At 42.4% G+C, this 17,831-nt stretch overlaps 1 protein-coding gene across 1 annotated transcript in view; it reads left to right on the forward strand.

The window, feature by feature from the left end:
- The first annotated feature begins 6,509 nt into the window (after positions 1-6,509).
- The window catches only part of LOC149470711 (uromodulin-like), a 100,064-nt gene continuing 88,742 nt past the window's right edge, over positions 6,510-17,831 (forward strand). Inside the window, exons 1-4 of the mRNA XM_089661634.1 lie at positions 6,510-6,647; positions 7,937-7,960; positions 10,174-10,203; positions 12,938-13,081. Coding sequence (XP_089517760.1) covers positions 6,584-6,647; positions 7,937-7,960; positions 10,174-10,203; positions 12,938-13,081 — 262 coding nt within the window. The 5' untranslated portion in view covers positions 6,510-6,583. The remainder of the gene's footprint in view (positions 6,648-7,936; positions 7,961-10,173; positions 10,204-12,937; positions 13,082-17,831) is intronic.

The following is a 17,831-nucleotide window of genomic DNA, read 5'->3' on the forward strand; positions in this document are numbered from 1 at the left end:
CATACAACAAAATATAGGAACCCAGCAGGGAGGTTTAGGTCCGACACTTGGAATGTGTGAAAGGTGCATCGCCATCCACGATTTTTCAGGTTCTCAGCAAAATTAATAATATAATGGACATTATAATGTGTCGTGCATAAAATCACCTACATTTCCAGCTCAAACAACAGGTTGTAAAAAGGAAAAAAACAAATCTCCATAAATGCTTAGAATATATCAATGATGAAATGTTTAAGTGTGAGCTATTAGGCTCCTTACAAGGCAGCTCATAGTTGGTGACTAGGGGCAAGGAGAATGCAAATCATCTACATGTTTTCCTACTCAGCTTCTTCTTACCAATTTGGCCAATTAACCTTCTTCTCCTTACAGTAACAGTTTGCCTAGAATTAGCATATTAATAGTCTGCCAGCTCTATCCATCTTGGTGACTTCCCCCTTAATGTGTAAATAGACTTTTCACTGGCCTATGCATGTACATTCAAATATATATATAGAGTATATTTATATATACTCACAGGCCACAGGTACACCTGTTCAATGGCTTGGTAACACAAATTGCTAATCAGCCAATCACATGGCATCAACTCAATGCATTTAGTCATCTAGACGTGGTGAAGACAACTTGCTTCAAACCAAGCATCAGAATGGGGAAGAAGGGAGATTTAAGTGACTTTGAACGTGGCATGGTTGTTGGTGCCAGATGGGCTGGTCTGAAGATTTAAAAAAAAACTGCTGAACTACTGGGATTTTCACACACAACCATCTCTAGGGTTTACAGAGAATGGTCCAAAAAAGAGAAAATATCTGGTGAGTGACAGTTGTGTGGATGAAAATGCCTTTTTGGTGTCAGAGGAGAATGGGCAGACTGGTTCCAGATGATATAAAGGCAACAGTAACTCAAATATCCACTCGTTACAACCAAGGTAAGGAGAATACCATCTCTGAACACACAACACATCCAACCTTGAAGCAGATGGGCTACAGCAGCAGAAAACAACAACGGGTGCACCTACTGTCAGCTAAGATCAGGAAACAGAGGCTACAATTCACACAGGTTAACCAAAAGTGGACAATAGAAGATTGGAAAAATGTTGCCTGGTCTGATGACTCTGGATTTCAGCTGCAACATTCAGATGGTGGGGTCAGAATTTGGTGTAAACAACATGAAAGCATGGATCCATCCTGCCTCGTATCAATGGTTCATGGATGTTCAGCTAACAAATCTGCAGCAACTGTGTGATGCTATCATGTCAATATGGACCAAAATCTCTGAGGAATGTTTTCAACACCTTGTTGAATCTACACCATGAAGAATGACGGCAAAAGGGGGTCCAACCCGATAAAAGCACGTTGGACCTAACAAAGTGGCCGGTGAATGTATATATGATAATTACACATACAATATACTACACCATACAGTGAGAGAGATTGATTCTTCCATCAAATCAAGATTCATGGCCACTGCAAGCATTGCCTCTACTAAAGCAGGAACAGTTCTAGCGATTCTACTCTTTAAAGTTGCAAAAAAAATGGAGGTGTTTTTCCTATTCTGGACCTAAAGACTCTCAGGGGTTTATTTACTAAAGCTGGAGAGTCCAAAATCAGACTCCCTTCTGCATAGAAACCAATCAGCTTCCAGGTTTCATTGCCAAAGCTTCATTGAACAAGCTGAGGTTAGAAGCTGATTGGTTTCTATGCAGAAGGGAGTCTGATTTTGGACTCTCCAGCTTTAGTAAATAAACCCCTCAATGTCTTCAGAAGTTCCACAGAAATTGCCAGACTAGCAATTTCCTCCCTCTTTGTGGGAGACACTCCGTCTTCAGTAGACATTTGGGAAGCCTACTTGCACATTCCCGTCTGTCTTCCCCATCAACATTATCTGTGTTTTATCATGGGCGATCAGCATTACTAATTCGTCACTCTACACTTTGGCCTGTCTTTGGCCCAGTCTTAGCTTTGCTCTGAAAGGGATTCATGTATTGGTTTACCTGGAGGGTCTCCTGTTAAAGGATCAGTCTTCCCTGTCCCTTTCAATCAACATCCACCACAAAATGCCGACTCTGCAAAGCCTTGGTTCAGTGTTTAGCCTATGAAAGTCGTTGCTGGAACCTTCTCACAAACTAGAGTACCTTCACCTGATGTTAGACATGGCCCAGTCCAGGATATCCCTGGGACAGACTTCTGTACCGCTTTGTGCCTGCATAATTCTCTTGGGTATATTGGTTGCCTCCTTTAAGGCAGTGACATATGCCCACTTTCACTCCAGACTGTTGCTGTTGTCACTACTTTGGCAGCATTGAACTGACAGGCCCAGTACTAACACTACCCCCATGCCACACTCCTTAGAGGTTTGGGGTTTCCAACCCAGTGCTAGAAACAATTGAGTACTGACCTGCTACTTTTTTTATTTGCACTAACATACAATTTTGACACAAGAGATAACGGCCTTAATTTGGACACAAGATTCCTCTCTCATTATCCAACAGTTTTATGACCCCCTCTGTGAGTGTTGCGCCCCCCCCCCCCCCCAGTCTTTGCTTTTGCTGTGTCTTATCTCTAGTCTAATCCTAGTTTTGTAACCATTGCTGTGTACATCTGTTTGTGTGTTTCTTTCTGGGTTTTTTTCTCCCCCTTTCAACATCTCTTCTAACATTCTGCTTAAACTTTGTGAAGTAGTACTGCCTGGACCTTGAAGAAGGGGTTAGACCCCGAAAGCTTGTCCTCAAAATTGTTAGTGCAAATAAAAAAAGTATCACGTCAGTACTCAATTGTTTCTGTCGCAAGTGCACTAATATGGCTGCAATCACCTCAACCCAGTGCTAGAATCCTTTACTTCACAGATATGGAAAAGGAAGCAGACTTCAGTAGGCAAAACTACACATTCCAGCTCTGTCTGCTGTCCACATTCCTGCTGTGGAAAACTGGGAGGCAAACATTCTCAGTCATCAAAAAGAACTATTTGACCCCAGAAAAGCACTTCTGACCCACTTACTACAAATAAGAGGTCAAAGAGCTCTGGTGAGAGAGGTGTTCAGGAGGGGAGCACATGTAGAAAGTGAAGACACAGCGATCTAAGTTGAACTTTTTAGAAGCACTTTTACGAAAAGTGAAGGAGCAGAAATTTAAAGCAGAACTTTGGTTAAAAATGTAATTTTACAAATTAAATATTAAAACAATTAATACATAAAAATCCATATCATTAAACCTTATTCTAAGGATTGTTTGTGTGCAAATAACCCCTAATATAATGTAATAGAAGTCTTCATACAATAGAGTACAATAACTCATACAAATATTTTGGCAAATAAACAGTCTCTGTGAAAATTAGAAATTGCTTCAATAAAATGCAGCCTTAAGAAGAAAAGAAGACATTTGGGTTGGGGCGGTGCCCGCACTGCATGGGTAAGTGATTGTTTTACTCGTTTTGTCTAGGGGCTCAGGGAAAAGCTGTACTTACCCATTTCTCCGATCCTCCGGAAAACCACACTCCCCCACATTCAGCAGTGGACTGTTCCTGCTGTCTTCACGTCCAGAGCTGATCCACAGGCCTGATGATGTTAGGAACAGCCCATTCACAAGACCACTAGCATGCGGGGGAGGGATAGGGGGAGAGCGATGGGGACTGGTCTTGTGCTCAAAGGATTGGCGGATTAGGTAAGTATATCTTTGCTTTTTGAGTTCCTTGACAAAAATGAGCGATTACCCATGCAGTGCGGGCACAGCCCCAACCTGAATTCTTTTCTTCTTTAGGCTGAATTTTATTGAAGCAATTTCTAATTTGCACAGAGACTGATTATTTGCCAAAATATTTGTATGAGTTATTGAACTCCATTGTATGGAGATTTCTATTGCATTTTATTACAGGAATATTTGCACACAAACAAATCCTTAGAAAAAGGTTTAATGTTATGGATTTTTATGTATGAATTGGTTTTATTTTTATAATTATAATTTAATAATTAATTTGTACACAGAAGGCATATTGTGATCTGCTAATACTTGCAGTGCATTGAAGTGAAATGTATCTAGTTCTGTTGGTACCCAGAGATAGGGTGCTGGCTGAGGATATCACCATCCAGTAGTGTGTAGCGTACTTAGAAAAACCACCGCTCAACCCAATCCAGTCTATGTGGTTACCATGTGTGAGATGGCCTCAGCCTTGCACCACTCCACTAACCTCACCCTCTGACGTTTTTCATGCCACCCACCGGGGCTTAGTCATAGAGGCAAAGGGCAGAGGCAGCACAGAAGAACTTATGTATCATTGGCCATGAAGATGAACATCTGCAAATGATTGAGATAGTGAAGTAATGTGTGAAAATACATTTTTGCTGCTGTCCTTCATGATGTTCTTTGAACAGGATGATAGAGCTGATAATGTTTATATTGGAAATTGCAACACCATTATTAATAGTTGACAATTATCTCTGTTTGTCTTTTAAATTTATTTACAAATATTTTTTTTCTTATTTATATTCTACTTTCTTAAAAAAAAGAAAACATAATAATATTTTTTCACAGTTCCAATGTATTTTGCAAGGTTTCTAAATGTAAAATAATGCCCCTAGGAAAAAAGAATCCCTTGAGAGAGTGCGACATTTGAGGATATCTGGCATCACCGGCAGGAGGACGGAGGTCCTGATTCCTCTGTATAGATCTTTATATTACTAGAGGGGTCACCTGCAGGAGGAAGGAGGTCCCGATTCCTGTATATAGATCTATATATCACTAGGGGGGTCACCGGCAGGAGGAAGGAGGTCCTGATTCCTCTATATAGATCTTTATATCACTAGAAGGGTGACCAGCAGAAGGAGGAAGGTCCTAAGTCCTCTATATAGATCTTTATATCACTAGAGGGATCGCCGGCAGAAGGAAGGAGGTCCTGACCCCTCCATATAGATCTTTAGATCATTAGAGGGGTCACCAGCAGGAGGAAGGAGGTCCTGATTCCTCTATATTGATCTGTATATCACTAGAACAGGGGTCTGCAAATTATTTAAACACAGGGCCAGTTTACTGTCCTTCAGACTTTGAGGGGGCAAGACTGTGGCCAGTGAGAGTAAAAAATACCCTGGCGTCAATGGGAGTAAACAATTCCCCATTATTGGTTTTAGTGGGGGGAATATTACGCCATTGTTTGTATCAGTGGAAGAAACAGTGCCCCATCATTAGTGTCAGTGGGAAGAATAGTGCCCCATCATTGGTGTCAGTGGTAGGAATAATGACCTATTGTAGGTATCATTGACAGGAAGTATGCCCTGTTGTTAATGTCAGTGGAAGGAGTACAGTCACAAAGACTGGATAAGGCAAGAACAAGGCCACATCCGGCCCCCAGGCTGCAGTTTGGAGACCACTCCACTAGAGGAATCACCAGCAGAAGGAAGGAGGTCCTGATTCCTCTATATAGATCTTTTTTTATCACTAGAGGGATCATCGGCAGGAAGAAGGAAGTCTCGTTTTTTCTCAGAATTGTTGGCATTTTTTTGCTTATAGTGCAAAAAATAAAATATACCACCAAAAGAAAGCTCTATTTGTGTGGGAAAAAATGATATAAATTTCATTTGGGTACAGTTTTGCATGACTGCACAATTGCCAGTTAAAGCGGCGACATGCTGAATAGCAAAAAATGGCCTGGTCATGAGGGGGTAAATCTTCTGGAGGGTAAGTGGTTAACTGACCTTCCCAGGTTGAGGACCACAATTGAAGAGTTACCTACTGGTTCTTGGTCCTTCAGGAATGTTCTTTTAACCCCCCTGGTGGTATTCCCGAGTGTAACTCGGGGTAAAATTTCATCACCGCAAGCAGTAACCCCGAACTACACTCGGGAATACCCTTCAGCGTTCTCAGGTAAAAATCATCTGGATGGTTCCAAGGAGCCCATGACTATAACAAATGGCTTTATCGTTGAGAGCAAGAGGTAATCTTGGAACATCTGTTCCTGATCCTCGCTGTAACCATTGAACATGGAAGTGGCGTGTTACCTACAAATTGCAGCTACCACCATTTTACTCTCCAGGGTCTCTGCTTTCAGAAAAATGCACATGCTTGGGGTTTATCCTTATATACACCCCATTGTTGGGGATTCAGATTTGAGGAAGGAATCGCACTCCACAGAGCTGCCTTGGCATGACCATGTAACTTCAACATGTATTTACAAATGTATGCAACAACTGTTTGTTTTTAAGGAGTTGATAGAGTTTAGTTAGTTTTTCTATTTTCTGGGTAGTAAATATCTCTGTTCATTAACGGCAGAAAGATTTTTTTTTCTAATATTTACAGACAGCTCACTGAAGTCATTTAGAAGAAATGTTTAAATGATTTAGCCCGAGGTCTCACTGGGTGTTCAGGTACTTAGTTAATAATGACAGGATCAGTAACATTTTTGGTGAGACGGCAATGGTAGAGTATAAGGAAGTCAACATTAAATATAATGTGGAATGTGCCAAGGGACATTGTGTGTTTTCCCCACTTGTAAAGAAACAGTATAAAAGGGGAGTAGCAAAGCTGACATCGTATTTGCGAACAAACTGTTGTTGGGAGCAGTTTGCGTTCACGAAGGATCAATACAGAAAGAAGAATCCACAATGAGAAGAGCGATGTCTCTTCTCTTCCTCCTGGTCCTGCTGTGTGCTCCCCATGGGATGGCTGGTGAGTAAATTCAAGTCAACTGATGTGGCTCAACCATTTACTGGAAATATTTAAATGATTTACCCCGAGGTCTCAGTGGGTGTCCAGGTACTTTGTTAATAATAATTTAGACAGTAAAAGTTTTGGTGTGACAGCAATGGTAGAGTATAAGGAAGTCAACATTAAATTTAATGTGGAATGTGCCAAGGGACAAGGGACTTGTAAAGAAATGTTATAAAAGAGCAGCAGCAAGGCTGATATCGTATTTGTGTACAAACCAACACTCAGAGCAGTTTGTATTGATGGAGGATCGATACAGAAAGGAGAATCCACAATGAGAAGGACAATGTCTCTTCTCCTTCTCCTGGTTCTGCTGTGTGCTCCCCATGGTGAGCTGGTGAGTAAATCCAGGTCACCTGATGTGGTTCAACCTGGGTGGGAGGGTTAGGGGTGATCTATGGCATAGTGGTTGATAGTGAAGAGCAGACACCATATGGAGGACCTAGATCCATACTAAAGGGACAGAGAAAAGAGTGAACAGACTGGCCTAGTGCAAAACCTTCAAACACCATTACATTGTTAACTTTTTAATAAAATAAAATACTCCCAAAAGAGACAGAATTGCAGGAATATCCCCGAATCCTAGGCACAGGGTGCTTTCACATCCTCAGAGACTGAATGTATGATAATACCACCTCTACAATGCATAAAGAGAAATGTAGTAGGTGAGGCCATCTAACACATTTTGATGTCAAGGTCAAGCCCTCCTCAGAGCTACCTTCTGTCCACAGGAAAATCCTCCCATCTTGTTAAAAGGAACACTTAGAAGAGTTTTTTGTAGCAATATCTCCCAATGAGGTCTTATTTCCACAGAACACATTTCATAAATGAGGCAATTAGCCATTTATTTGAATATATTGCAAACCTATATGTGGTAAATAAGTTGCAGTTGGCATACATTTTATCAAATTATGGTCTTAATTGGATTTTACCGTATCATTCTTGTTTGTAATAACATTTTTTACTTTTTTATCATTTACAATGTGTGTTCCCTTTTATGCCAGTAAAGTCGGACACAATTGTTTTTTAGATTTTGGAGGCATATATGGCATTTGAGTGGCATTCTGATATTCTTGTTTTTCTCTCTTGTGAATATGTCAGGAATGTATTCATGTATACTGATATGTTCAGTTTAATGCTCCATCTTTTTTGCAGGAAATGGTGTTGCAGATCCAATAATAATACAAATGATTATACATTTTTTAATGTTCATTTTCTCCAATTTATAATCTGTTTTTTTCTTGCTCCAGGGTTCACCACCTCTACAACTCCTGGTAAGTTATATTTTTCTTTCTGAAGTATAACTCTTTTATGACAGAACTGAGGATACTATCAGGATGGGAAGGTTGTATTTGTAATGAAAAGTGCTGTGGATATAATAAAACACATAAAAAAATATACAGAGACAAATATCAGGGCTTTCATTGTCTGCCAGCTTTGGAGGACGCTACTTGCCTGGCTGTCATAATGATCCAATTATAGATAGCCTTTAGGGTATCACTGCTCTTTCTCAACTTCATTGGTGATCAGACGTGGAAAGTCAATACAATACATATACCTACACTGGAGGAATGAAACAAACACCTCCCACAGTGGGTAGTTAAATAGGTTACTATAGACCAGGGGTCTCAAAACTGTGGCTTGTGGGCCGGATGTGGCCCTTTGCTAGCCTTTATCCAGCCAATTCCTTTATTCCTCCCAATGATATGAAACAGTATTCCTCCTACTGACACCAGCAATGGGGCACTATTGATAGCACTTATGGGGTATTATTCCTCCCATTAATACCAATGGTGGAGCTCTACTCTTCTTCCAACTGAAAACCATTCCTGAGGCCATGTTTATCCGCACTGATTCTGGGTTCAAAACATCTTCTACCCCCATTGGCCACACTCCGGCCCTCTTAAAGTCTGAAGAACCATAAACCAGCCCTTTGTCTGAAAAGTTTGGAGACCCCTGTTATAGAGTATATATATATATATATATATATATATATATATTTATTTATTTTTATTTTATTTCCTGTCACTTTTTGGCCAAGGGTTGTATCAATTCAGCCCTGATACCTTTCATGCCCAGTAAGTAGGGAAAGGCTCAATGTACCCGGACATACCACAATAATTCTGAATTCAGATCCTATTTAAGTCAATGGGAACCAAATCTATAAAATCAATTCAAATCCATTAAATTCAAGGCTAAAAGGCAAACCTGCTCGGGGGATTCCCTAAACCTTCCAGTGAAGTTGCACATCTCTTGAATGTTTACAAAGTATTAAGGCAAAAGTGACATTTTCAATTGCTGGTAACTTTTATTTTCCTGCAGGCTTCATTTGTTTTGTGAAATATTGACCTGTGGACCCCCAAGAATAAATCCCAGGACCTCATTGAGAATCATGCTTGTCTGGAATGCATTTTGTGCCTCCCTATGCCATTAAAAAAAGCAGACTGCGAAAAGAAAATTACCAGCAAATGTTTTATTTTCTGTCACTTTGAGGGAAAAATAATGCATACCCCCCCCCCAGTCCATACTACATTCTTAAGATATAGTATACTGTATATACTCTTATACATGCACTTATTATGATGGGAGGGAGAGTTGACATTTATGATGCAATGGGAGGAGTTGACTTTTATAATGCGAGGGGGGGGGGTTGACTTTTATAATGCGAGGGGGGGGTGACTTTTCTGATGGGATGGAGAGTTTACTTTTGTGATGGGAGGGGAGAGTTGACTGTTATGGTATGAGGGGGGATTTGACTTTTATGATGTGAGGGGGAGTTGACTTCTATGATGGGAGGAGGAGTTGACTTTTATAATGGAAGGGGGGAGTTGAATTTTATGATGGGGTAGGGAGTTGACTTCTATGATGGAATGGGGGAGTTGACTTTTATGATGGGAGGGGGAGTTCACTTTTATGATGGGAGGGGGGAGTTGACTTTTATGATATGAGGGGGAGTTGACTTTTATGATGGAAGAGGGAGATGATTTTTATGATGGGAGGGGGAGTTCACTTTTATGATGGGAGGGGGAGTTGACTTTTATGATGGGGTGGGGAGTTGACTTCTATGATGGAACGGGGGAGTTGACTTTTATGATGGAAGGGGGAGATGACTTTTATGATGGAAGGGGGGAGTTGACTTTTATGATGGAATGGGGGAGTTGACTTTTATGATGGGGTGGGGAGTTGACTTCTATGATGGAATGGGGGAGTTGACTTTTATGATGGGAGGGGGAGTTGACTTTTATGATGGAAGGGGGGAGTTGACTTTTATGATGGGAGGGGGAGTTGACTTTTATGATGGAAGGGGGGAGTTGACTTTTATGATGGGAGGGGGAGTTGACTTTTATGATGGGAGGGGGAGTTGACTTTTATAATGTGAAGGGGGTAGTTGGATTAACGCAAACAGAACAGTTGAAGTTGTTGCCCCTTTTTGTAGAGAAGAATGCTTTTGTAGGGATCTCATATCTACATTTTTCCTTTTCTTCAGATACTGACGGCTACAGCTGCACACAGAGAGGTAAGTCACCAAGTGAGGGATCTCTGATACAAGAACTCAGTCAGACAAGCAAAAAAAACCCACAAACATTTATTTTGCACAATTTCATTTATTTTGACTGAAAAAAGCAGTTTCATCTTTTTGGATTTTTTGGTTACACAACAAAGACTCTACATATTGATTGGATCCGCATGATATAACCAATAGATGTATACACCATCAGGGGTGGGAACTGACCATCTTAGGTCTTAATAAGACATGTGATCTCATGAGATCCTATCACTGGGGTTCATTTACTGAAGGAGTAGAGAATGCAAACGAATGTTATTTAGTTTAGTGAATCAGGTAAATCAGGTCTTCACTAATCATCCAATCATGTGTAAGCACAATGTTCCTGCACACATTAATGCAGTTCTGGAATCATCAATACATTGTGAATGTCGTTATTTTTAAAGCTAGCAGTGTAAGTACCTGAATATAACTTGGCATCAGTCTCGTTGAGTCCCCTGTACAGCAGTGCCCAGATTAGGAGATGGAGAAGCAGCACATGGAACCAATCCTGTGCTCTGCAGTGCATGGAGTATGCTGGTAGGAGGAGAGAGAAGAGTGACAGAGAGATGTGTGTGATGCTTCTCCTTCACTGTCTAGTCACAGCGGGCTCAATTCACAAAGCGGTATCTACTAAGATCTGCTGTAAAATACCTCTTTTGCCCGGTACACTCTATGATTATGTTGTTCAGCCCAGCAGGAGGCGCTCTCTGTACTAACTATGCGATGTTAGTACTGTGATCTCCCCTCTGAGCTATTGTGCTCTGACAGGAGGACCCCCCCCTCCACTCACTGCCCTCCGCCATAACACACCAGTCAGTGCCGATATTTGACCCATGTGTACCAGGCTTTAGCATTTTTCAAACATTTTTTTTACAATTTGCTAAAAACTCTGCTAAACACCTCATGAGCTATTTTATGAAGTGATGCAATAGTTCAGTAGTGACAGCGAGCTGTATTTTAATGCTGGTGGTAGCCGGCATCCTTAAAGTAAATGGTTCGGTCTCCAGTGGCACCCTCTGTGTACAGGATACATCTGACAACAGCCATGAAATGTCTGGGAAGTGACGTCACCCCGTAGAGTTACTATGGGGCTTCCATTGTCACCTGCCTCTCCTGCACATTCCCACAGACTGGCCCACACGCCGCTGACAGCTCAGCCTGGGAACAGACCGGAGAGGCTGCAGAACAGGTAAGTATAGCCACGCCCTTATAAATCATGCCTCATCTGCTGTCAAAAGGGTTCCCAGCTGACAGCAGAATGAAAAACAAAAGAATTTCCGGCATTTAAAAATGTAACAAATAGCATGGATGCCTCCCCAATCCTTACAAGGCCATTTGGGTCTGGTTTGGATTTTAGGGGAACCGCACAGCACAATAAAAATGGTGTGGGGCTGGGGGGGGGGAGTGTCCGCTCTCCTGAAGCATACCAGGCCACATGCCCTAATGTGAGGGGGTTGCTCTGGGGGAGGGTGGACTTCCCCCAAAAGCAGCATGTCCCCATGGTAATGGGAACAGGGGTCTTCTCCCCACAACCCTAGACAGTGTTTGGGGGGATCTGCAGGCAGGGAACTTATTGGAATCTGGAAGCACCTTTAATAAGGGGTCCCCCAGATCCTGACCCTCCCCCCACATCCCTGCCCGCCCATATGAATGAATAGAAGTTTATACTACCTCTACTCATTCACCAAAAGAAGTGTAAAAAGTAAATAAAAAAGTAGCTTTTGACAAATTCTTTATTAACATAAAAAATACCCCCCAAAGTAAATCCAGCATAAAACACGATGAATTCCGGCCAGCGACCCAAACAAAAAACCCCCAACCCCACCGAAGTTTTGCTCCCACCAAATGACAGCTCCACCCACCTTCCACCACTAAATACACTAAGGAGTGGGGCAACCTGATAAAGTCACTGAGTGACCCTGCCCCCATGACATCATCAATCCAGCATGCCCCGGCTGATGATGTCATTACGGCGTGGGGTCAACCAGTGACATCATCAAGCGGCTCCACCTCTTAGTTTAAGTCGGGAGACATTGGAGCTGTCATTTTTCGAAAGCCAAGCACCAGTGTGGGTTCAGGTTGATGGCCAGCATTTATCATGATTGACATTGAATCTACTTGGGGGGAACACTTTTTTGGGGGGGAGATTTTGAATGAAGAACTTGTCAAAAAGTGGCTGTGTTATTTATTTACTTTGCATTTATATACTTATCCACATGGGGGGGGGCTGGGATCTGGGGGGCCCCTGGTTAAAGGGGGCTGTTAGATTACAATAATCTCCCCCAGCAGACCCCCACAGCAACTGTCCAGGGTTGTGGGGAAGAGGCCTTTATCCCCATCAACATGTTGAGGCCATTTGGCCTGTTTGGGTTCAGTAGGGGGACACTTGCTCATCCCCCCTTTCCTGGCCTGCTGCGCTGCATGCTCGGATAAGGGTCTGGTATAGATTTGGGGGGGGGACACCACACCATTTCTTTTTATTTTGCATGAAGTTCTCCTTATGGGGGGACCCCAAAACTGATTTTTTAGAAAGTTTTTAAATACCAACAATTATTTTGTTTGCATTCTGTTGTCAGCGGGGAACACCAAATTCAGCACCAAAATCAACCATAAGATGTTGTTACAATGTTACCAGTGATGGTCCTGAATGTGATTTATAAAATATGAATAGAACATGGATTTATCTGATGGATTTGTGTTGCAGAGGGGACCTCCTTTACTGTGATGATGGATGCGTATATGGTGTTTTGGAGTTATTCATACTACTTGGAGAAAGCTCTGAATTCTGTATCCTCCAGATTCCCCTGCGTCACACGACAATATACTACAGTAACCCTGGACTATGCCGGTAAATACAAACATCACTACTTTACTTGTTTTGTTGTAACATTTTAATTTCTAAGCAATGTTTCATTTTTGTAGACATGATTTCAGTGATATCTGTCTATGAGAACAGTCACACTGACCATTGAGGGGAATTTCACAAAGGGGGAGATTTACTAAAACTGGAGGGTGGAAAATCAGGTGCAACTCTGCATAGAAACCAATCAGCTTCCAGGTTTTATTGTCAAAGCTTAATTGGAAAAACTGAAGTGAGATGCTGATTGGCTCCCATGCACAGCTGCCCCAGATTTTGCACTCTCCAGTTGTAGTAACTCTACCCCAATGTGTCCATCTCCTCTTAACCTGACATGTTCTTCACTCTCTGGCACTGCACTGATGCTCACCTCTTCCCCCTCCATCCCGGCACCAATATACAGGTTTTCACTTTCTGAACCAACACTCACTTTTCTTCTCTCCCCCCCAAATTGCTGCACATTCTTCCCCCTATATACAATGATCGGTGGGATGTCTAAGTCCTTCTCTGCCTGATATCTCACTCAGCCTGATGGGCTCTCTGATGTCATAGCTGGGAGGGGTTATGAATTGACATCACTTCCCATACTTATATGGAGGTATGGTGGATGAGTACAGAAGGACATAGATGTTCCACTGACCCACCAATGTAACTGATTTCTCAGGTCATTGCTGGGACCCTAAAAACTTCAAGACAAACTGTGACTTTAGAAATAATGAAACTCTTCCTCTTTAAAGAGCTGGGGGGGGGGGGGGTACTAAGCAAACATTCAGGAGGATGTAAAGGTAAATGTTTTTTATAATTTAATGCATTCTCTGCATTAAGGTATTACACCTTTTATTAGTAACTCCCCCGCAGCCCCTCCTAAATAATCACCTGATCCCCATCTCCATCCAGCACTGTGCACATCTGCAGCCGTTCTTCTCTCCTCTCTCCTGTCTCACAGGATTGGCTGAGGGCAGAGAGTGGGGGGCAGGGCCGAGCCGGGCTGTGAGTCTAAATAGATGCAAATAGCCTGGCTTGGGGTTGCGCATGCTCAGGTGTCCACAATAGGAAGTCACTTCCTATGGAGCCACTCAATGGAGCCAAGAGCCAGGAGTGGCAATGGGAGACCCCAGAAGAGGAGGATCAGGGCTGCTCTGTAAAGATGTTTATTATTTTAATAGAAAATAAACAAAAGCTTTACAATCACTTTAACAGTCAAAACAGCAAACGTTTTAGTCAGAAATATGTAATAGGTAGCACATCCTACAGAGTGCAGAGGTCAGAGGTATGTTATACACAGCACATTATACAGAGCAGAACATGTAATGAGCAGCACAGTTTATAGGGTGCAGTGAACAGGACTATGTAACATACAGCATAGAATACAGCAGTCATGAGTACAACATAAAGCACAGCATACAGAGTACAGCAGTCACGAGTACAACATAAAGCACAGCATACAGAGTACAGCAGTCACGAGTACAACATAAAGCACAGCATACAGAGTACAGCAGTCACGAGTACAACATAAAGCACAGCACAGAGTACAGCAGTCACGAGTACAACATAAAGCACAGCATACAGAGTACAGCAGTCACGGGTACAACATAAAGCACAGCATACAGAGTACAGCAGTCACGAGTACAACATAAAGCACAGCATACAGAGTACAGCAGTCACGAGTACAACATAAAGCACAGCATACAGAGTACAGCAGTCACCAGTACAACATAAAGCACGGCATACAGAGTACAGCAGACACGAGTACAACATAAAGTACAGCATACAGAGCACAGCAGTCACGAGTACAACATAAAGCACAGCATACAGAGTACAGCAGTCACCAGTACAACATAAAGCACAGCATACAGAGTACAGCAGTCACCAGTACAACATAAAGCACAGCATACAGAGTACAGCAGTCACCAGTACAACATAAAGCATGGCATACAGAGTACAGCAGACACGAGTACAACATAAAGCACAGCATACAGAGCACAGCAGTCATGAGTACAACATAAAGCACAGCATACAGAGTACAGCAGTCACGAGTACAACATAAAGCACAGCATAGAGTACAGCAGTCACGAGTACAACATAAAGAACAGCATACAGAGTACAGCAGTCACGAGTACAACATAAAGCACGGCATACAGAGTACAGCAGTCACGAGTACAACATAAAGAACAGCATACAGAGTACAGCAGTCACGAGTACAACATAAAGCACAGCATACAGAGTACAGCAGTCACGAGTACAACATAAAGCACAGCATACAGAGTACAGCAGTCACGAGTACAACATAAAGCACAGCATACAGAGTACAGCAGTCACGAGTACAACATAAAGCACGGCATACAGAGTACAGCAGTCACGAGTACAACATAAAGCACAGCATACAGAATACAGCAGTCACGAGTACAACATAAAGCACGGCATACAGAGTACAGCAGTCACGAGTACAACATAAAGCACAGCATACAGAGTACAGCAGTCACGAGTACAACATAAAGCACAGCATACAGAGTACAGCAGTCACCAGTACAACATAAAGCACAGCATACAGAGTACAGCAGTCACCAGTACAACATAAAGCACGGCATACAGAGTACAGCAGACACGAGTACAACATAAAGCACAGCATACAGAGTACAGCAGTCATGAGTACAACATAAAGCACAGCATACAGAGTACAGCAGACACGAGTACAACATAAAGCACAGCATACAGAGTACAGCAGACACGAGTACAACATAAAGCACAGCATACAGAGTACATCAGTCACGAGTACAACATAAAGCACAGCATACAGAGTACAGCAGTCACGAGTACAACATAAAGCACAGCATACAGAGTACAGCAGTCACGAGTACAACATAAAGCACGGCATACAGAGTACAGCAGTCACGAGTACAACATAAAGCACGGCATACAGAGTACAGCAGTCACGAGTACAACATAAAGCACAGCATACAGAGTACAGCAGTCACGAGTACAACATAAAGAACAGCATACAGAGTACGACAGTCACGAGTACAACATAAAGCACAGCATAGAGAGTACAGCAGTCACGAGTACAACATAAAGCACAGCATAGAGTACAGCAGTCACGAGTACAACATAAAGCACAGCATAGAGAGTACAGCAGTCACAAGTAAAAACATAAAGCACAGCATACAGAGTACAGCAGTCACGAGTACAACATAAAGCACAGCATACAGAGTACGACAGTCACGAGTACAACATAAAGCACAGCATGGAGTACAGCAGTCACGAGTACAACATAAAGCACAGCATACAGAGTACAGCAGTCACGAGTACAACATAAAGCACAGCATAGAGAGTACAGCAGTCACGAGTACAACATAAAGCACAGCATAGAGTACAGCAGTCACGAGTACAACATAAAGCACGGCATACAGAGTACAGCAGTCACGAGTACAACATAAAGCACAGCATACAGAGTACAACAGTCACGAGTACAACATAAAGAACAGCATACAGAGTACAGCAGTCACGAGTACAACATAAAGCACAGCATACAGAGTACAGCAGTCACGAGTACAACATAAAGCACAGCATACAGAGTACAGCAGTCACGAGTACAACATAAAGCACGGCATACAGAGTACAGCAGTCACGAGTACAACATAAAGCACAGCATACAGAGTACAGCAGTCACAAGTACAACATAAAGCACAGCATACAGAGTACAGCAGTCACGAGTACAACATAAAGCACAGCATACAGAGTACAGCAGTCACGAGTACAACATAAAGCACAGCATACAGAGTACAGCAGTCACAAGTACAACATAAAGCACAGCATACAGAGTACAGCAGTCACGAGTACAACATAAAGCACGGCATACAGAGTACAGCAGTCACGAGTACAACATAAAGCACGGCATACAGAGTACAGCAGTCACGAGTACAACATAAAGCACGGCATACAGAGTACAGCAGTCACGAGTACAACATAAAGCACAGCATACAGAGTACAGCAGTCACGAGTACAACATAAAGCACGGCATACAGAGTACGGCAGTCACGAGTACAACATAAAGCACAGCATACAGAGTACGGCAGTCACGAGTACAACATAAAGCACGGCATACAGAGTACAGCAGTCACGAGTACAACATAAAGCACAGCATACAGAGTACAGCAGTCACGAGTACAACATAAAGCACGGCATACAGAGTACAGCAGTCACGAGTACAACATAAAGCACAGCATACAGAGTACAGCAGTCACGAGTACAACATAAAGCACAGCATAGAGAGTACAGCAGTCACGAGTACAACATAAAGCACAGCATACAGTACAGCAGTCACGAGTACAACATAAAGCACGGCATACAGAGTACAGCAGTCACGAGTACAACATAAAGCACAGCATACAGAGTACAACAGTCACGAGTACAACATAAAGAACAGCATACAGAGTACAGCAGTCACGAGTACAACATAAAGCACGGCATACAGAGTACAGCAGTCACGAGTACAACATAAAGCACGGCATACAGAGTACAGCAGTCACGAGTACAACATAAAGCACAGCATACAGAGTACAGCAGTCATGAGTACAACATAAAGCACAGCATACAGAGTACAGCAGTCACGAGTACAACATAAAGCACAGCATACAGAGTACAGCAGTCACGAGTACAACATAAAGCACAGCATACAGTACAGCAGTCACAAGTACAACATAAAGCACGGCATACAGAGTACAGCAGTCACGAGTACAACATA

This window comes from Staurois parvus, unplaced genomic scaffold (assembly GCF_062004578.1).
Source record: "Staurois parvus isolate SC_StPar_1 unplaced genomic scaffold, SC_StPar_1.0 ptg000034l, whole genome shotgun sequence".
Taxonomy (NCBI): Eukaryota; Metazoa; Chordata; class Amphibia; order Anura; family Ranidae; genus Staurois; species Staurois parvus.